Source organism: Helicoverpa armigera, chromosome 3, assembly GCF_030705265.1.
Source record: "Helicoverpa armigera isolate CAAS_96S chromosome 3, ASM3070526v1, whole genome shotgun sequence".
Classification (NCBI taxonomy): Eukaryota; Metazoa; Arthropoda; class Insecta; order Lepidoptera; family Noctuidae; genus Helicoverpa; species Helicoverpa armigera.
In genome coordinates, this window is record NC_087122.1 from 12292680 (window position 1) to 12309194 (window position 16515).

A 16515-nucleotide genomic window follows, 5' to 3' on the forward strand; every position below is an offset into this window, starting at 1 on the left:
TGATGAGATTTTTTTAACAACTTTGTCATATTATACTAGACTACTTCTATTTGAATGGTAGAAATAGGAGTATGTCAACTGAGACTGTTTGATGCGTATTGTAAAATCATGTTAACCATATTGACGACTATAAGGTATTTAAATAAAACTACTTTAACGGATTTTATCGCGGTTATACTAATATATTATTTAATACCGACGTTTCGGATCTTTTAGTTTATTGTTTTCAGTTTAGTTTACTGTATGATTATATTATTATAACCACGATAAACTTCGTAAAGTCGTTTTATTTAAACATATTGATGAAAATAAAAAATAAAGCTTTTTTTGCATTATTTCATTAATTTTATTTCAATCTATACACAGCATTATTCGTTCGGTGCCATGCTAATACATAATTAATTATAATAAATATATTTAGTATCAAAATCCTTAAGACGAGGCACGTAAGTAGACAATTGCACTTGGAGATGGACGGACAATACAAATCACAAACATTTATACTTATTGCTAATTATATTTTAAAGGTGATACTGCAGCTTTTATGTTATAGTATGAATATTTCGAGAATTCGAAGGAGTAAAGAATATATAATTATATGTGTAAAGAAGGCCACTTATTTACTCTAACAGTGGTTGTCTTCAATAGTATTTAGCATCTTGAAAATGAAATGTCCAGAGGTCTAACCGACTCTAAGAAAAGAGAAGGACCTTAATTTGGATGTTTGTATTTCTTTATTGAACATTCCATCTACATTTTTGTACCTCAAAATGTACTATGTATCCAAATGGGTACCCACAGAGCACAACTGCAGTATCCACCTTATTTTAATACAAAACATGTATCTTAATAATTACTTAATACAAAATACTTATATGTATAAAGAAAATTAAATAATAATTTATACCTTTAAGGTAACAAATACAACGCGCTAGTCAAAAAAATTACCAGCAATAAGAAATTTGTTCAAATTGTAACGAAATCTTTCGTTGAATTATCATTTTTTAAGATAATTTTGTTTTGCAAGTAAAACACAACCTATTCAAAAAGGTAGAAAGTATGTATATCGACTTAAATTAATTCAGTCTACATAGAATGTGGTGATGGCATCTTTTTTTTTTTTATCGACGTAAAATCATCAAATGACCCCTCCCGCTGTGGGTTAGCAGCGGTGAGGGAGTGTCAGACTCTTACTGACTAAAATCGTCGTGTTCCGTCATAGGCCTTTTATGTACCAGGGCCGCGGTATCTCTTTCGAACAACCCGCAGCTGGTGATGGCATCTTAGATAAAATTTGTGGGAAGTGTTAATTATTTTAGCTAAAATTATAAATTATATACGGGTAAACTTGTGCAATCTATATTTAAGTTTTTACTAACTTCAAATAAAAAACTATACAAATACATATAATAGTGCTTCAAGCAATATACATTAATGGTGTATATTTGTATGAAATACGTAATTACATTTTTAATTTGTATAAATACTGTGAAAAATAAACATAAACTAGAAAAAGCTGCTGGACATTCTAATACTTAATTATTGTATTATTTTTTTTGTTATAAAATGTTAAAGCTGCTAACTCTTAATTAATCTTAAAATATATTTAATTAGTGTCTTGAACATTACGGTGGTCAGGAATGTCAAAATAATATAAACTAAAAAATACACAATCTTACGTGGAATTTGTATACACGGCAACTTTGTTGCATCGACGGAATGATTTTGTAACTTAAACTCGGTTAAAAATAATGGATACTATGTCGGCTCACATATTATAATTGAAGATTAGCCTAAAGAATAAGGCCACACTCAAATACTATAAAATACTTCTCGAAATATTTTATCTCTAAATACAGGCTCTCTAAAACGTACACACAAAACTGTCTTTCTTAACTAACTTCCCGCAAAAGTGGCTCTCAATTTGACCGTGTATATATTTTGTGTACCAAGTTTCATTACAGCTGCCATTTTCAATTCATCTTAGTTATCAGAGATCGATGTTACATAAACAACATTTATCGATATCGATAAAAAACAAATCTTACCATCACTAACTCTATTCTAGACTGTAGTTTGTGGTATGCCATGGACAATCTGAGTTCTAGATCTAGCCCGGGGTAGGGGCTCGGGCACGCGGGACACGGAGCCCTCCTTGAGCGAGAGTGCGGAGCCCGTCGACGCTTCCGAAGGGGGCCGGGACGATTGCAGCGTTGCTGGTTGACTTATCTGGAAATGGGATGAGAAATTGAGGTTAAATTTAAGTTATTTTGGTAAGCATTGAAGCGCTTGCGTCTAACAGTTTAATGTCAGATTGGATATGGTGTACATAAACAAAATAATATTAAAACAGAATGAATTTAAATCAAAATAGTTTACGATACCATTTTTAAATGGAACACTGAGGCGTTTTTTTTTTTTTTTTAATTACACTCTTATTGTAAGACGTTTCAATGTAATGAATAATTAAATGTCGCAATCAGGGTCTCTAATTGAACATTTTTTTTTATAAATATCCATTTTCCATTTTTTTTGAAACGTTCAGGTGATTTCAATTAAGTACAAAGTCTTCCGGACTTTTATGAAAACTCATAGTTAAATAAATAAATAACTCACAGTCCTACTAATAGGTTGTGGCGTATGAGGTTTCTTGATGGGCACGTCTCTATACTCGTAGATGTTGTCTCTGGACCGCGTGTTGTTGTCTATGCCGCTCTCTTCCACTTCAGGCACCATGAATATATCCCCGTCGTAGTAACGGTCTGTTTCCCTGTAATGTTTGTTAAATAAGGTTTATTTTGTGAAATGACTTATAGATGTGGCTTATGCCAAGTTCAAAATTAAGTAGAATTTAATAAGAAAAACCATAAAAGCATTTTGCAAGTCATCACAAAATAAAGCACGGTAACTTTTTTAATACATTTACCCTAATATATAATTGCCAGACACGAAAACAAGAACACACTGAAAACGGATATTATTACATGCGTGTTGGAGACAGTTCAAAATATGTAAAAAAAAGTCGGTTATTACTTATATCTACAGTTCTGTTGGACAAAAATAAAATTATACTTTAGTTTCCGTATTATTATAAAATGACATTATAATACTTTGAACTGTCTCAATAAAGCGTCTTCAAGCATTAATCGTATGTTAGGGTCACCTACACTGCCGGTACCATTTTCCATTTTGGTGGGATAGCCCTGTTAAAAAGGATTTTACACATTGTTAGTATGATGAAATACCATTTCATTGATATGTAATTAATAATAGTTAGTAATTAGGATTTATTAATTATAGGATTCTTTATTATTTTCAATTTATGAAGTGATGAAACATACCAATCAAGTTATTAAATCTTATAAAGCACAAAATAACCCAGTTACTTTTGTTAGCAGTTCCGAATGTTTACAATTCTCAAAAAGATTACTTAATTAATACATATTATGTATTCACGGTACTTTTTCAATATGTCCTTACCTTTTAGCGTTTCGCCACAGCATACAGCAAACAACTAGTAGTACAATGAGTACTAGGCAAGCGCTTGAAACAGACCAGAACGCGATTTGTAAAGGCTGCTTCGGCTCCCACCAGTACTGTAAGGAGAGAAATATACATGATTGACAATGTTTTGAAGTTTAAAGGTTAATTTAAAACAAAAAAAAAACAATTATATCATAGTCCCCAGGCCGGCGAACAAATTTTTTTTTGATACATATACATTTAAGACTTTGTGAGTGCCTTCCTTACGATGAGTCCGACAAACTTTTCGAATGCGCAAATTTTGGTGCCGCTGCGTTTTTCAATGCTTGACTCCTGAAATTGTCGATATGACGTCACTATGGCTCTTCGTACATACACGTTTCATCTTTTGAGATTCGTTTAATAAAGTTAACTAGAGAATGGCGGTCAACTTGTCCGATAAAGATCGTGCTGCGTTTGGAGTGTCCACCATCCTGAAAATGTCGGTATGACGTCACTACGACTCTTCGTACATACACGTTTCATTTTTTGAGGTTTGTTTAATAAAGTTAACTAGAAAATTGTGGTCAACTTGTCCGATAAAGATCATGCTGCGTTTGGAGTGTCCACCATCCGAAACATGTCGATATGACGTCACTGTGTCTCCCCATGCATACATGTCGGACAAATACAACAATGATAGATAATACTATTCTTATTGCAAATATCGACTTGTCCGACAAATGTAGTGAGTCAAATAGTCAGTTCGACAAGAAAATGAGAAAAAAATATTACAATTGGAAGAAGTTTATTCTTTTTGTCAATTTTTGACTTAAATATTCACGTGCATTATTTAAGTATATTAAATTGGCATACTACTTACCAATTTAAATTACTATTTTAGAAAAAGTAGCCTGACTAAGTCGTATTGTTGATAGTTTATATTATGTTGAGGAATAATATCCCACATCTATTAATGGACTATACATATATCAATCAAAAGGTCTTTTAACACATTTTGTCTCAACATACCACTTATCAATTCTTAGTATTTTAGAAGATATAGCCCAAATAAGGCGTATTATCGATAGGTTTTACTATGTTAGGGAATAATGTCCCACCTCTAGGTATGAACCATATGTCAATCGAAAGATCTTTTTAAGCGCTATATTCCGTCTTAACATACCACTTACCGATTCTTAGTATTTTGGAAGACATAACTGACCTAAGGCATATTATTGATACTTTACATTGTGTTAAGGAATAACATCTCACTTGAAGTTATGAGCCATATTTCAATCAAAAGATCTTTTTAAGCGCAAGGTTGTATTAGCATAACTCCGACAAATTGTTAGTACTTTAAAAGCTAGAGCTTTTCTAAGAATATATTATCGGTAGGTTCTGTCAAGCTAACCCATTACTTCTTTAGTAACAAATTATATATTATTTGAAAAACCTTTCCAAATGAAACATTTCATGTTAACATACTTCCGACAAATTGTTAGTAGTTTAGAAGCTAGAGCTTATTTAAAATTATAATTATTGATAGATGTTTTCAATTAAATAAATCCCATCTCTAATAATGAGTTATACATCATTCAAAAGACGTTTTTAAATGCAACATTTTCAACATACTTCACACCAATTGTCAGTACTTTATACCAAATCTTAAAATATATATATATTTTCCGGACGGTGGACACTCCATATGCAGCATGATCTTTGTCGGACAAGCTTACCACAATTTTCTAGTTAACTTTATTAAACAAATCTCAAAAAATGAAACAGGTATGTACGAAGAGTCGTAGTGACGTCATACCGACATTTTCAGGATGGTGGACACTCCAAACGCAGCACGATCTTTATCGGACAAGTTGACCACCATTTTCTAGTTAACTTTATTAAACGAATCTCAAAAAATGAAACAGGTATGTACGAAGAGTCATAGTGACGTCATACCGACATTTTCAGGATGGTGGACACTCCAAACGCAGCACGATCTTTATCGGACAAGTTGACCACCATTCTCTAGTTAACTTTATTAAATGAATGTCAAAAGATGAAACGTGTATGTACGAAGAGCCATAGTGACGTCATATCGACAATTTCAGGAGTCAAGCATTGAAAAACGCAGCGGCACCAAAATTTGCGCATTCGAAAAGTTTGTCGGACTCATCGTAAGGAAGGCACTCACAAAGTCTTAAATGTATATGTATCAAAAAAAAATTTGTTCGCCGGCCTGGGGACTATCAGATAGTGGCTTTATGGTAAGACCAAGTTTTAGGACATTTTCGCATGATCTGCCAACTCTCTAAGTTGGAATATACCCAAATTGAAAATTACATTAAAAACAGACGAGATTCATACTTTTTGAGATATTAACGGACAAAACATACACTTATTTTTGTCACACATTTAGAATTTCACTATATTTTAATCTACCTTACCTCAGTAATAGGCGGGTATGTAGGTACAAGGCGGCCTATAACAGTGGGCAGGTACATAGTCCAGAAAGCGAGTTCAGTCTGCCTGTAGTTCAGCTGTATGCTGGAGTTGTACGTCGTGTTCAGGTTCAGGTAGCGGAGTTGTCCTGCTTGCGCTACTTCGAAGTGGAGGCCCAGGATCCGAGACCGGGTGGGGTTGCTGGAACATAGGGGGTGTTATTTGTAGGGGGATATGGTTCACTTTGAGTTATGTTTGAGTTTTATCTTGTGATGGCAATATAAAAGAGTAATAAATAAAAAAAGAATAATTTTAGTTTATTTCACAGGTTTACTTACTCCAGAATGATTTGAATCTCGTAACAAACCCATCAAAAAGAGTGATCTCAATAGTTCTTTTACGTATTTTTTTTTATCTTACTGCATTAAAAGAAATAAAATTTAAAAAAAAGTCGCTTAAAAGTCATATAACTTTTACGAAGGAAGCACAACTTCACTACTTCGGCAAAATGAGAAAATGGCACCAACTCTTTGTTTTTTTATCACTGAACATCATGTATTCTGTAAGTTTCAAAAATATAAAAGGCACACTTACCCAAACCTAGCAAAATCAGCATAAGTCTTCATAAAGAAATGGCTCATATTCCTATCATTGTTGGTCCACACCTGATTGTCAATCCGCTGCTTCACCGGGAAGAACTCCTGGTCCATGAAGGGTGCCCCGGTTAGGAAGTAATGTTCTGTGTCATGAGCATATCTTCTCCATTCGGGCCATCTGAAGGCTTCGACCGTGGTGTTCAGAACATACATGTAGACGGGCACGTTTTGTTCTAGGAGAAGTTTTACCATCTTGTCTGTTGGTGCCCGGTATAGGAAATCTGAGAGAAGCTGTAAAAGATTTATTTAATTTAGCTTAAAAGTTATTTTGTGTTAAATGTTAGGATAGAATTTTAAGTAAGAGGCCCCAGTAACATGGGGCAATAGACATGTTGAATCAAAAAAGTTATTAGTACATCATTATCATTAGTATGATTTAGAAAACCTAAAAAAATGGTCATGTATTTTTTCTGTCTCTCGCACAACGAAGATGTAACATGATTGAATTCTGTGTTACGTCACTGTTGAGTACAAATTTTACATAAATTCCTCAATCTTTGTTGCGTTATATCCTTAGCAAATATTTAATGTAATTATTTAAATTATCAAAATATTTTTTGTCAAACTAAAATGCGGACGCCTATTGTCATATGACCAACACTAACACCACTAGTAAACGGTCGGTTCCAGTAGGGGTTAGTTGTAACATAGTTCCATTTCATAACAGGGGTCAAAAGTGCCATGGGTTGTTTACAACACTATAATAAAATTATAAAATACTCACATGTATATACTGGTCTCTAATCGCACTGACGTTATGCGGTTCCGGGTGATAAGTGTACATGTACCGGATAGCCTCGTACACTCCTCTGGGGTTCAATGTGTAGTTGTACCTTTGTACCAGCTCGGCTACTTTCTGGTTGAACCAAGGTTCGTTTATTTCGTAGTTAGGAGCTAAGGAGTTGTTCGTATCTGGAATGGGAAGATTTGGTGGTTAAAGTTACTTTCGTCTTTTCAGGAAGAGTTTTATAAATATATTACATTTTAGAATTAAATTTTTGCTCTAGAAAAATGTAGCTGTTTTAAAAAGTAACTCGATTTCTTCTGTTATTGTTTTTGTGGCTGATAATAATAGAGAAATATTCCCCTCAATTAATTTTTAAGAAATTGTAGATCAACACCTAAATGTATTTCTTTTGTATAAAGATAAAAATATATAATTTGTATGCAATCGCAAATATAGATGAGGTTAATTAACATTTCTTTTTTGGCAGATGACAACCAAAATTATAATCACTTTTAGTCCTACAGTACAAAATAATTTAAAAACATTTTCATTTAAAAATACAGTTTCAACTTACACAAATAATAAGCCGCTTCCTGTGTGGTGACTCCCGTCATGTACCTCAGTGAAGGATTAAACTGCCTCAGCTTGATGAGTTCCTCCGGCATGGTGTGCAGGAAGTGCCAGTCCCGCTCGCGCCACCCGTCGTACCACTCATCCCCGGGGAACGTGAAGTTGTTCTCCAGTACTGGACCCCATGGCATGAAGCCTACGTGTGGCTGTGGGAAGTTAGACCTTATGACATGGAGCTAGGGTTGATATTTATTGAAAGGGATGGCAGGTAAAACTATAAATAATTTAAATATATAGGGCCTTACTACAAAAACTTTAAACCCTGTTTTACACTTGTCTAATAAAATTTTGGCTGTAAAATGAACCATATGTCAACGTCATAATTTGACATTTTTTTAGACAAGGCATAAACTGACGTTAAAAAGTTTTTGTGGTAAGATGGATAAAGTTTTCATGGTGTAAGAATCTTCATGGTGTTGCAAATTTGAGAGCCGACATTTTGAACTACTCATATTCACTATGGAGGAAATAATAAAATTGACACACCACTTTTAAACACCATGGGTTTAAAAATTAAATAGGTTAAAATGTTATTATTCTTACAGAAAGCCATACAATACAGACAGACACTTTCATTCTACACATCCTTCTCACCATTAGGTGGCACAATACAATGACTTAAGATGACGCCATACCTGAAACTCAGCATTCCCCAGCTCATAGAAGCTTCTCCCCTGCCGGAGACAGTTGACGAGCTTCCACGAGGAGTCGATGGGACAGCCCAGCAGCCGCCCGAACACCAGCGACGTGTTCTGTACCCTGAACTTGTCTTCTATCATCGCCCAGTCCGCTAGGGCTGAACCACTCTGGAAGAATATGATAGGATACGTTAATGATAACCTTCTGACGATTCATTAGATTTTTCCTAAAATATGAAGGCACAAGCTTCCAGTCTTCTGGATGCATCAGACTACCAGGATTATACAAAGAGCGACTAAGTATTTATCTCACCTCCTCAACTCAGTTACTCAGACAACCTGTTAACTCTATGTAAAACTGGATGTCAGACATTCCGGCTTGTGACTACCCGTAAAGACTACCAAGATGTTCAAAAGACAACAGGGATAAATTTGAAGTGCTTTGCCACACATGAGGAGCTCGTCATGACAGGATCGTCACCCATCCTTGGACCGACCGCGGCAAGCATCGATCTGTGCGACTGTTACCACAAACTTTTCTAATTTCTATAAAAACTAACCTGACCAGCTGATGCAGCTCCGGCTCCTGGCCCGAACAGCGTGATGGATGTACAGTCACCGTTGAACCTTCTAGTTACTTCAAGAACTAACCTGAGCAATAACTCTAGTGACAATATCTCTAGTCTGAGGAGCTATGGCCAGCAGACCAGCTGACGCCGCCCCAGCTCCTGGCCCGAACAGCATGATGGATGAGCGGTCACCCTTGAACCTTCTAGTTACTCTAACAACTAACCTGAGCAATAACTCTAGTGACAATATCCCTAGTCTTCGGAGCTATGGCCAGCAGACCAGCTGAGGCCGCTCCGGCTCCAGGCCCGAACAGCGTGATGGATGAACCATCACCGTTGTATTCTAAGAACTAACCTGAGCAATAACCCTAGTGACGATATCCCTGGTCTGCGGAGCGATAGCCAGCAGACCAGCTGAGGCGGCCCCGGTTCCAGGCCCGAACAGCGTGATGGATGAGCGGTCACCGTTGAAGGTTCTTGAGCTTATAAAAACTAACCTGAGTATATCTTGGCACAACAGTCAGAAGTCAGTAACTCTGACAACCAGTCGTACCAAAAGGGTATTGGGTTGCCGGAGTAACTGGGTTGAGGATATGCAGTCCTTGTAAAACTGGTACTCAGCCGCATCTGGATAGACTGGAAGCCGACCGAAAAGGCTCAGGAGATGGTGATGAACTAACCTGAGCAATAACTCTAGTGACAATATCCCTGGTCTGCGGCGCTATAGCCAGCAGACCAGCTGAGGCTGCTCCAGCTCCTGGCTCGAACAGCGTGATGGATGAGCGGTCACCGTTGAACCTTCTAGTTACTTCAAGAACTAACCTGAGCAATAACTCTAGTGACAATATCCCTGGTTTGAGGAGCTATGGCCAGCAGACCAGCTGACGCAGCTCCGGCTCCTGGCCCGAACAGCGTGATGGATGAACCGTCACCGTTGAACCTTCTAGTTACTTCAAGCACTAACCTGAGCAATAACTCTAGTGACAATATCCCTGGTTTGAGGAGCTATAGCCAGTAGACCAGCTGACGCAGCTCCGGCTCCTGGCCCGAACAGCGTGATGGATGAGCGGTCTCCGTTGAACCTTCTAGTTACTTCAAGAACTAACCTGAGCAATAACTCTAGTAACAATATCTCTAGTCTGAGGAGCTATAGCGAGCAGACCAGCTGAGGCAGCTCCAGCTCCTGGCCCGAACAGCGTGATGGATGAGCGGTCCCCGTTGAATGGCGTGATGTTGTCGTACACCCAGCGGAGAGCCATCGCTTGGTCGAGGATGCCGTAGTTACCAGGGGAGTTCTCGTCACCAGTTGAGAGGAAACCTGGAGAAAAGTAGGTCCTTTGTATAGTTATCGGCACGAATCTTGAGCTCTGACCTATATCCGCGCAGAAGTGATTTATTAGCAAAGAACTAATCCCGAGTGACGGCTATGATGCCATGCACTGAGGGCCAATCACCGCTTTAGCCCGCCCTCGCGCTTTAATTCATACTACAAAAGGGACCCAATAAATTACTTCTGCGTAGGTGAAGGTCAGAGCTCAAGTTTCGTGCCGATAACTATACATGAAGTTGACACTATTTATATGTCGAACATTATGCCCAAAAATACCGTTATCATCGCTGACACATTTGATTTTGCAGACTTCAGTGGAGTAAGTATAAGTATCAGAAATATAGTTCAGTTACAAAGGATTTAAGCGGGATAGCGGCAGTCGTTTTTTTTTTTTGGTATTAGTAGCGTCTGGTAGGTCAACTCAGGAGGTTATAAAACAATAACTGTTCTTATTGTTACACGCTGCTGAATGTTTGCAGTTTTATGTGAAACGAATTGCATACTTGTAACCTCTTGGCCATAGCCAAACTTGACTGTACTTAAATTATTTTAATCTACGTTTTTTCTGCATCCTTCTTTTCAGCTAAAATTAATTCGTCATCAAATATCGTCGACTTACCAAGAGCCCCAAGCCTATAGTTGATAGAGACCACAATAACATTGTAGAAGGCGGCCATCATGTGCGCGGGGAACAGGTTCGATGCCCCGGAGGTGTACTGACCGCCGTGGATGTATACCATGACTGGGTAGCGTTGTGCTGTGGAGCCGGCTTCCGTCTGATGGTGGAAATGAGAGAGAAATTGAATTATTATTTTCATTAGTGAAAATGTCTTTTACATAAAATGAATTGCCAAATATTCAACTATACGTAAAATTATGGAGATAATCATATCGAGCGCGCTATATTAAAGGAAATGGGAAATTACTTCAAGACTTATAAGTATAAAATAGCAAGAGGTCTCAGGACTAATAAAAAAAACTGAATTATTTAAAGAGCCGCTAATCTGTGAATTTAACTCAATTAAAGAGACGCGTTATTTCACTGTCCAGATTACGACCAATAAGGCACTTAAATCTTAATCGAATTAATTGGATCAGTCGACTGCTGCCGAGTAATTTTTGTATGACCCATGGGTTCTAAGATGTGTAGACTGATTTAGAAGTGTTCATGAGATTACAGTATTTGTTTGTTGTAAAAAACCTTTGGTTGTTTGGTTCGTTTTTTTTAATACGTACATCATTTGGGTAGTCACATTATCGTTAGCGAAAAGTATTTAACAGAGATTTCCATATGGGGGCACCCTGCCCTTATATCACATTAGCCACATATCAGTCATAAATCGATAACATTACAAATAGACATAATTTATATGTTAAATAACCCATTGAACGAGCAATAACCACAAACAATAGATCCCCGAATATGTAATGCAGTGAAACAATATTGATGTTAATCTTTTGGACAATGTGATGTCTGTTTGTGGTTTCCCGATGTCGGGTTAGCGGTTTAGGGTTCAGGCGCAATGAATCGACTTTCTTGACGATATATAGAAAATAATATTAATAAGATTGCGATATAATATGCATACTGAATTTGTGAATTTTTATAACTTCTTTCGGAGAGCTAACTGAAAGGACAGTTCGATGTAAAACAATACACACCTTTTTTTAATTTTCATTATTAGAAATCTATACTAAAACTATAATAATAACTTATTAAATGAATTAGGTATGTACATGATCATCAGGTTATTTGCAAATATTCGCTAGGGACAGCGGCAATTGTTTAGCAATATCAGCATTATGTATCTGTCACACGGCGACCTCGCTTGTGGCGGGTTTTTGTTATAATGTATGTGTTTAGTTGCAATGTTTGTGTATGGGTAGATTATATACCAAACGTTTGTTTGCCAATAAAATTGTTAAATTCTCTGTTTTCATGTATGAAATCATCCTAAGGGAATAATGTCAAGTTAGTAATAATTTAATGAATGAACTAGGACATTCTCAAAAATAAGTAGGTAAGCCCAAATATTAAGTATCTAACCCAGATTTCTTGGAAGGTTATCTTTAAATTAATAATATAAAATACAAACATACATTAGGAGAAAATATGTTCAAGTACAGACAATCTTCATCCATATCTCTGATGCCTTTAGTCGCTCCTGTGAACCGCACTGGCTGCGGGCAGGCGGGACCCCAGTCTACTGCCTGCATCAGCTGCCAGCCTGGGTGTTGTCGAGGAGGCTACGGATTTTGAGATATTTTTATCGAATTTTTAAAAAAAGATGAAAAACTTAAGGTAAGTACAAATAGCTTTCTTCAAATATATGAAAGCTATGGATCTTACTTAGGCATATCAAGAATGACTTTATAGTTCATTTTGGGGTCAATAAGGATTAATCTTGCAACAAAAGCAACTTTTAAAGAGGGATAATGAGTAACATTAGTTGGAAGAATAAACTACACTTTTTCTGTCTTCAGGTAAATGTTCAAAACTTCTTATAACAAGCTAGGCGATGCACTAAATTACTCCTAATAATCTAGTTGCAAAATAAAACTGTAATCGTCAGATTAATTAACATGTAATACTTTGCATATAAAAATATATCTGTGGAGATCTGGGGGAGGCCTATGTTCAGCAGTGGACGTCCTATGGCTGAGATGATGATGATGATTGAAAAAATGGTAGAAACAACTTACCTTAAATCTACCCTCCAAAACAGGTGGTCGAGCATAAGGTATGCCCAAGAATACTGATACTTCTCCTTGTATCCTCTCTACCGGTGACAGCCAGGGTCTGTACCCTGAGTCTGGGTCTGGATTATCATAGAGATATACCTGTTGAATGGAGATAATCATATTTATTGGATAATAAAATTGAGTGTGGGCCATGTAAGTCAAATGGGTAGTATACATGCAATGGAAAGTTATGGTATGGCAATTATTCTCAGTATATTTTTTTATGGTAGAAAGTTTGAATCTTTGCATCATCACAGATGTAAAAGATACCAATGGGTTTGATTTTTCGAAGTAAAACAAACATCTGAACAGTTTAAATCTGTACAAGTTTAAATTTGCCTTTGATTTGCATGATTATAAAGGAAAGATAAAAGAAGTAAAACTATTACTTGTTTAAACCAGTTGTTTACACACCTTAAATCCTTGCACTTGTCCATAGTTAGTAGTTACAAATACATCTCTCTTCAACTGCCGAGAGTCCCTCCTCTCCCTTCCTTGTAAATCCTCTCTCCAGCCTCCGAGTACTCCGGGAAACAATGCATCTGGGTTATTTGGATCTCGGTTCTGAAACAAGGATATTATAAATTAATCAGGAGTGTGTTATTATGTTACTAGTAATAAAATAAATACGAAAATTGTATTATGTATTAAAGACTAGAAGCTGACCCCAACATAGTTGGTTAGGTTGATGTTTTAATTTGGAAAATTCTTTCACTGGAGGGAAGCTACATTATCCCTAAGTAACATAGGCTATATTTTATCCGGACACAGGCAGTATTTCCAAAGGGACGTTAGTGATACCTAACATGTTATTATGACAAAGAATCATTTATTGGGACAGCAGATGAGCAGCTAAATTCTAATTCAAGATAAATAGAAGAAGAAGTAGTAAGTTGAAGACACCATGGTAATTTATTATTCATAGATATGATTATAATATTAAGAGTAAACTGTACATTATTTCAATGTAAACTAAATCTATATTTTGATAGAAAAGAAACTTATTGATTGAATCAGATTATCCTAACATCTACAAATAGGCATAGAACAATGGTATGCCAATTCCAAATAATATTTGTTATTCCTTTTTCTGCACATGATTGTTATTTTATTATCAATACCTTAGAAAGATATGTGATGAATCACTTATTCTTAGTAAAGTGACTAACATTGTTTCAAAACAAAAGGAATTGAATGTACCATGTGGTAATGAAACTTATAACAAGAGTACTTATCATCATATTACTTGCTGTTCCCTGTAGTTTCAATTATGTCAGATTCCGAGCTTTTTGGTTCAGAAAAAAAAACTTTCTTTGTACATAACAGGATGAAAACAGATGTCATATAAAATTAATTAAGATTTAGAAAAATAATAGAGATATACTCACAATACTATACTTAAACTGGTCATCCAAAGGGTTTGTATTAATGGGGTTGTATGGGAACCCTCCGGGCTGGTTTATATTAGGATTATATGGGTTATATCTTGAGGGATCCGTCCCATATCTCCTATTATTGTACACGTACGTTCTATAGTCACTATCTCCCGGGCTTGGTAGTCTTGAAGACCTAGAACTTTGTTCTCGCGAACTATAAAATTCATTGTTCACTTGACCATTATACAGATCTTTATTCGACTGACACTCAACACTAGCATAAAGAAACAACGTTAATAAATAACTTTTAAACATTTTCACATCACAAAACTAACTACAAAGTTTTTAAAGTACAAGTTTCCGGATGAGTCACCATAATACACTTGTGTATGAATCTTCGCAGTTTAACTGCAGTTAAAAGGCACTTTATGAATTAAAACTCGTTCAATTATAAGTTAATTAACCGCGTATGTTAGTCATTACTTGTTATACACTGTGACGATTAAGTTATGTGGGAAAATTTAGCGAGAACAAAGTTTGGTAAAACACAGTAGCATAAAGAAGTGTGTCACATTTTTATCTTCGAGGCCCTAGTTTAGAATTAGTACAATGTCGCGAAGTTACACGAGGGCTTATCTGTTTGTAATCAGTGAGATATCGATATCAAAACGTTTGGCAACGCCCATTCCATTACGGTTTGTTTATTTCAACTTTTTTCGTGTGTGGTTGAGTTCAACTGATTTCGACATATTGTTTTCACTGATATTCTCGCTATTATTTAGCTGTGATCATTCTCAGGAATACTTTTTTATTTATTGCAATCGCTCGTTTTCAACACAAATCCGATTCCTGATGGAAGTATGCAATCTCACGAACTGTTTTATTCGTCGTTTTAACTTTACAATGAATTAAATGAAATGAAAAACAACTGATTGACGCACAGTGAACCAACGAGAATATCTGTGCCGTAGTCGTGAGGTCAATGACATGTGTTTCGTTCGGAAATCAGAAATTGTATGTATGAACATGATGAGCTATTATGATGACACGTTTGGACTTCTAACCGACTTCCAAAAAAGAGGAGGTTCTCAATTCGTCGGATTCTTTTTACCCACGCGGAATGGAGCAGGTATATGCGTTTAGGGTGAGAGATGTGCGTTTGTGCAAAGTAATGTTCCCACATATCTTCTAAAATGATCTGCTTTTGATGCGGTTTTCAATAATTTTATGTTTGGACTATTGAATTTATATATACAGCTATACTAAAAGTTCCACCCGCCAATACTTAAAAGGAACTGTTTTCTCATCCGGTTAAAATGTGGAGTTTAGTATTTTTGGCGTAGAAGCGGGACAGACAGAGTTACCTACTTTCGAGCATTTTTTGTTATTTCTCTAAAGCCTGTCCTATTTGTTCAAAACTGTAAATTGAATCGCTTTGATATAGAATTATAGATTTTACTTCAAATCTTTTTTTTTCAGTTATACGTACCTAAGTTATATGATACCATAGCTATAATATATGAGCACACCTCACAGCTTGTGCCGAGTTTTAGGAAACGGAGAATTAATTTTATTAAAAACCTTTAAGAACCAAAATACCTAATCTATTTCAGTGTATTAGCTAAAGTCTATAATTTCTCAGCGCTAATTTACCTAAGTGCACGTGTTCCCGCCAACGCCAAAGTATTAACATGGAAGCGGGCAAAGGCACGAGTGTATTCTGCCTCTACCCACAGCGAGGGCTGTTCAATCTCTTAATTACTCCCCAGTGATTGGATTATGGATAGTCTCGATGGCCAGCCTCGTTTATCTAATAGTCAAGATGTTAGGGATATATTTGAATATATTACTGCTAATTTAATGCATTCAGAGATAGAAAATAATTTCTGATAATTGTTTTTAGCTTACTTTATTTATTTTGTTAGCCAGCTTATTCTTCTGTA

General features: G+C 36.1%; 1 protein-coding gene across 2 annotated transcripts; it reads right to left on the minus strand.

The window, feature by feature from the left end:
- Nucleotides 1–322: 322 nt before the first annotated feature.
- Nucleotides 323–15365, minus strand: LOC110372906 (cholinesterase). Of its 2 annotated transcripts, XM_064043695.1 has the most exons (15): nt 14585–15365; nt 13611–13760; nt 13158–13295; nt 12555–12701; nt 11074–11230; nt 10231–10442; nt 8553–8723; nt 7862–8063; nt 7285–7472; nt 6499–6791; nt 5910–6105; nt 3481–3596; nt 3168–3203; nt 2617–2770; nt 323–2229 (listed from the first exon to the last, which is right to left on the minus strand). In XM_064043695.1, the coding sequence occupies exons 1-15, from the start codon at nt 14885–14887 to the stop codon at nt 2065–2067; spliced, it is 2628 nt and encodes an 875-aa protein (XP_063899765.1). In that variant the 5' UTR covers nt 14888–15365; the 3' UTR covers nt 323–2064. The 2 variants fall into 2 exon arrangements, with proteins under 2 accessions (XP_063899765.1, XP_063899766.1); XM_064043696.1 differs by lacking the exon at nt 3168–3203.
- Nucleotides 15366–16515: the final 1150 nt, after the last annotated feature.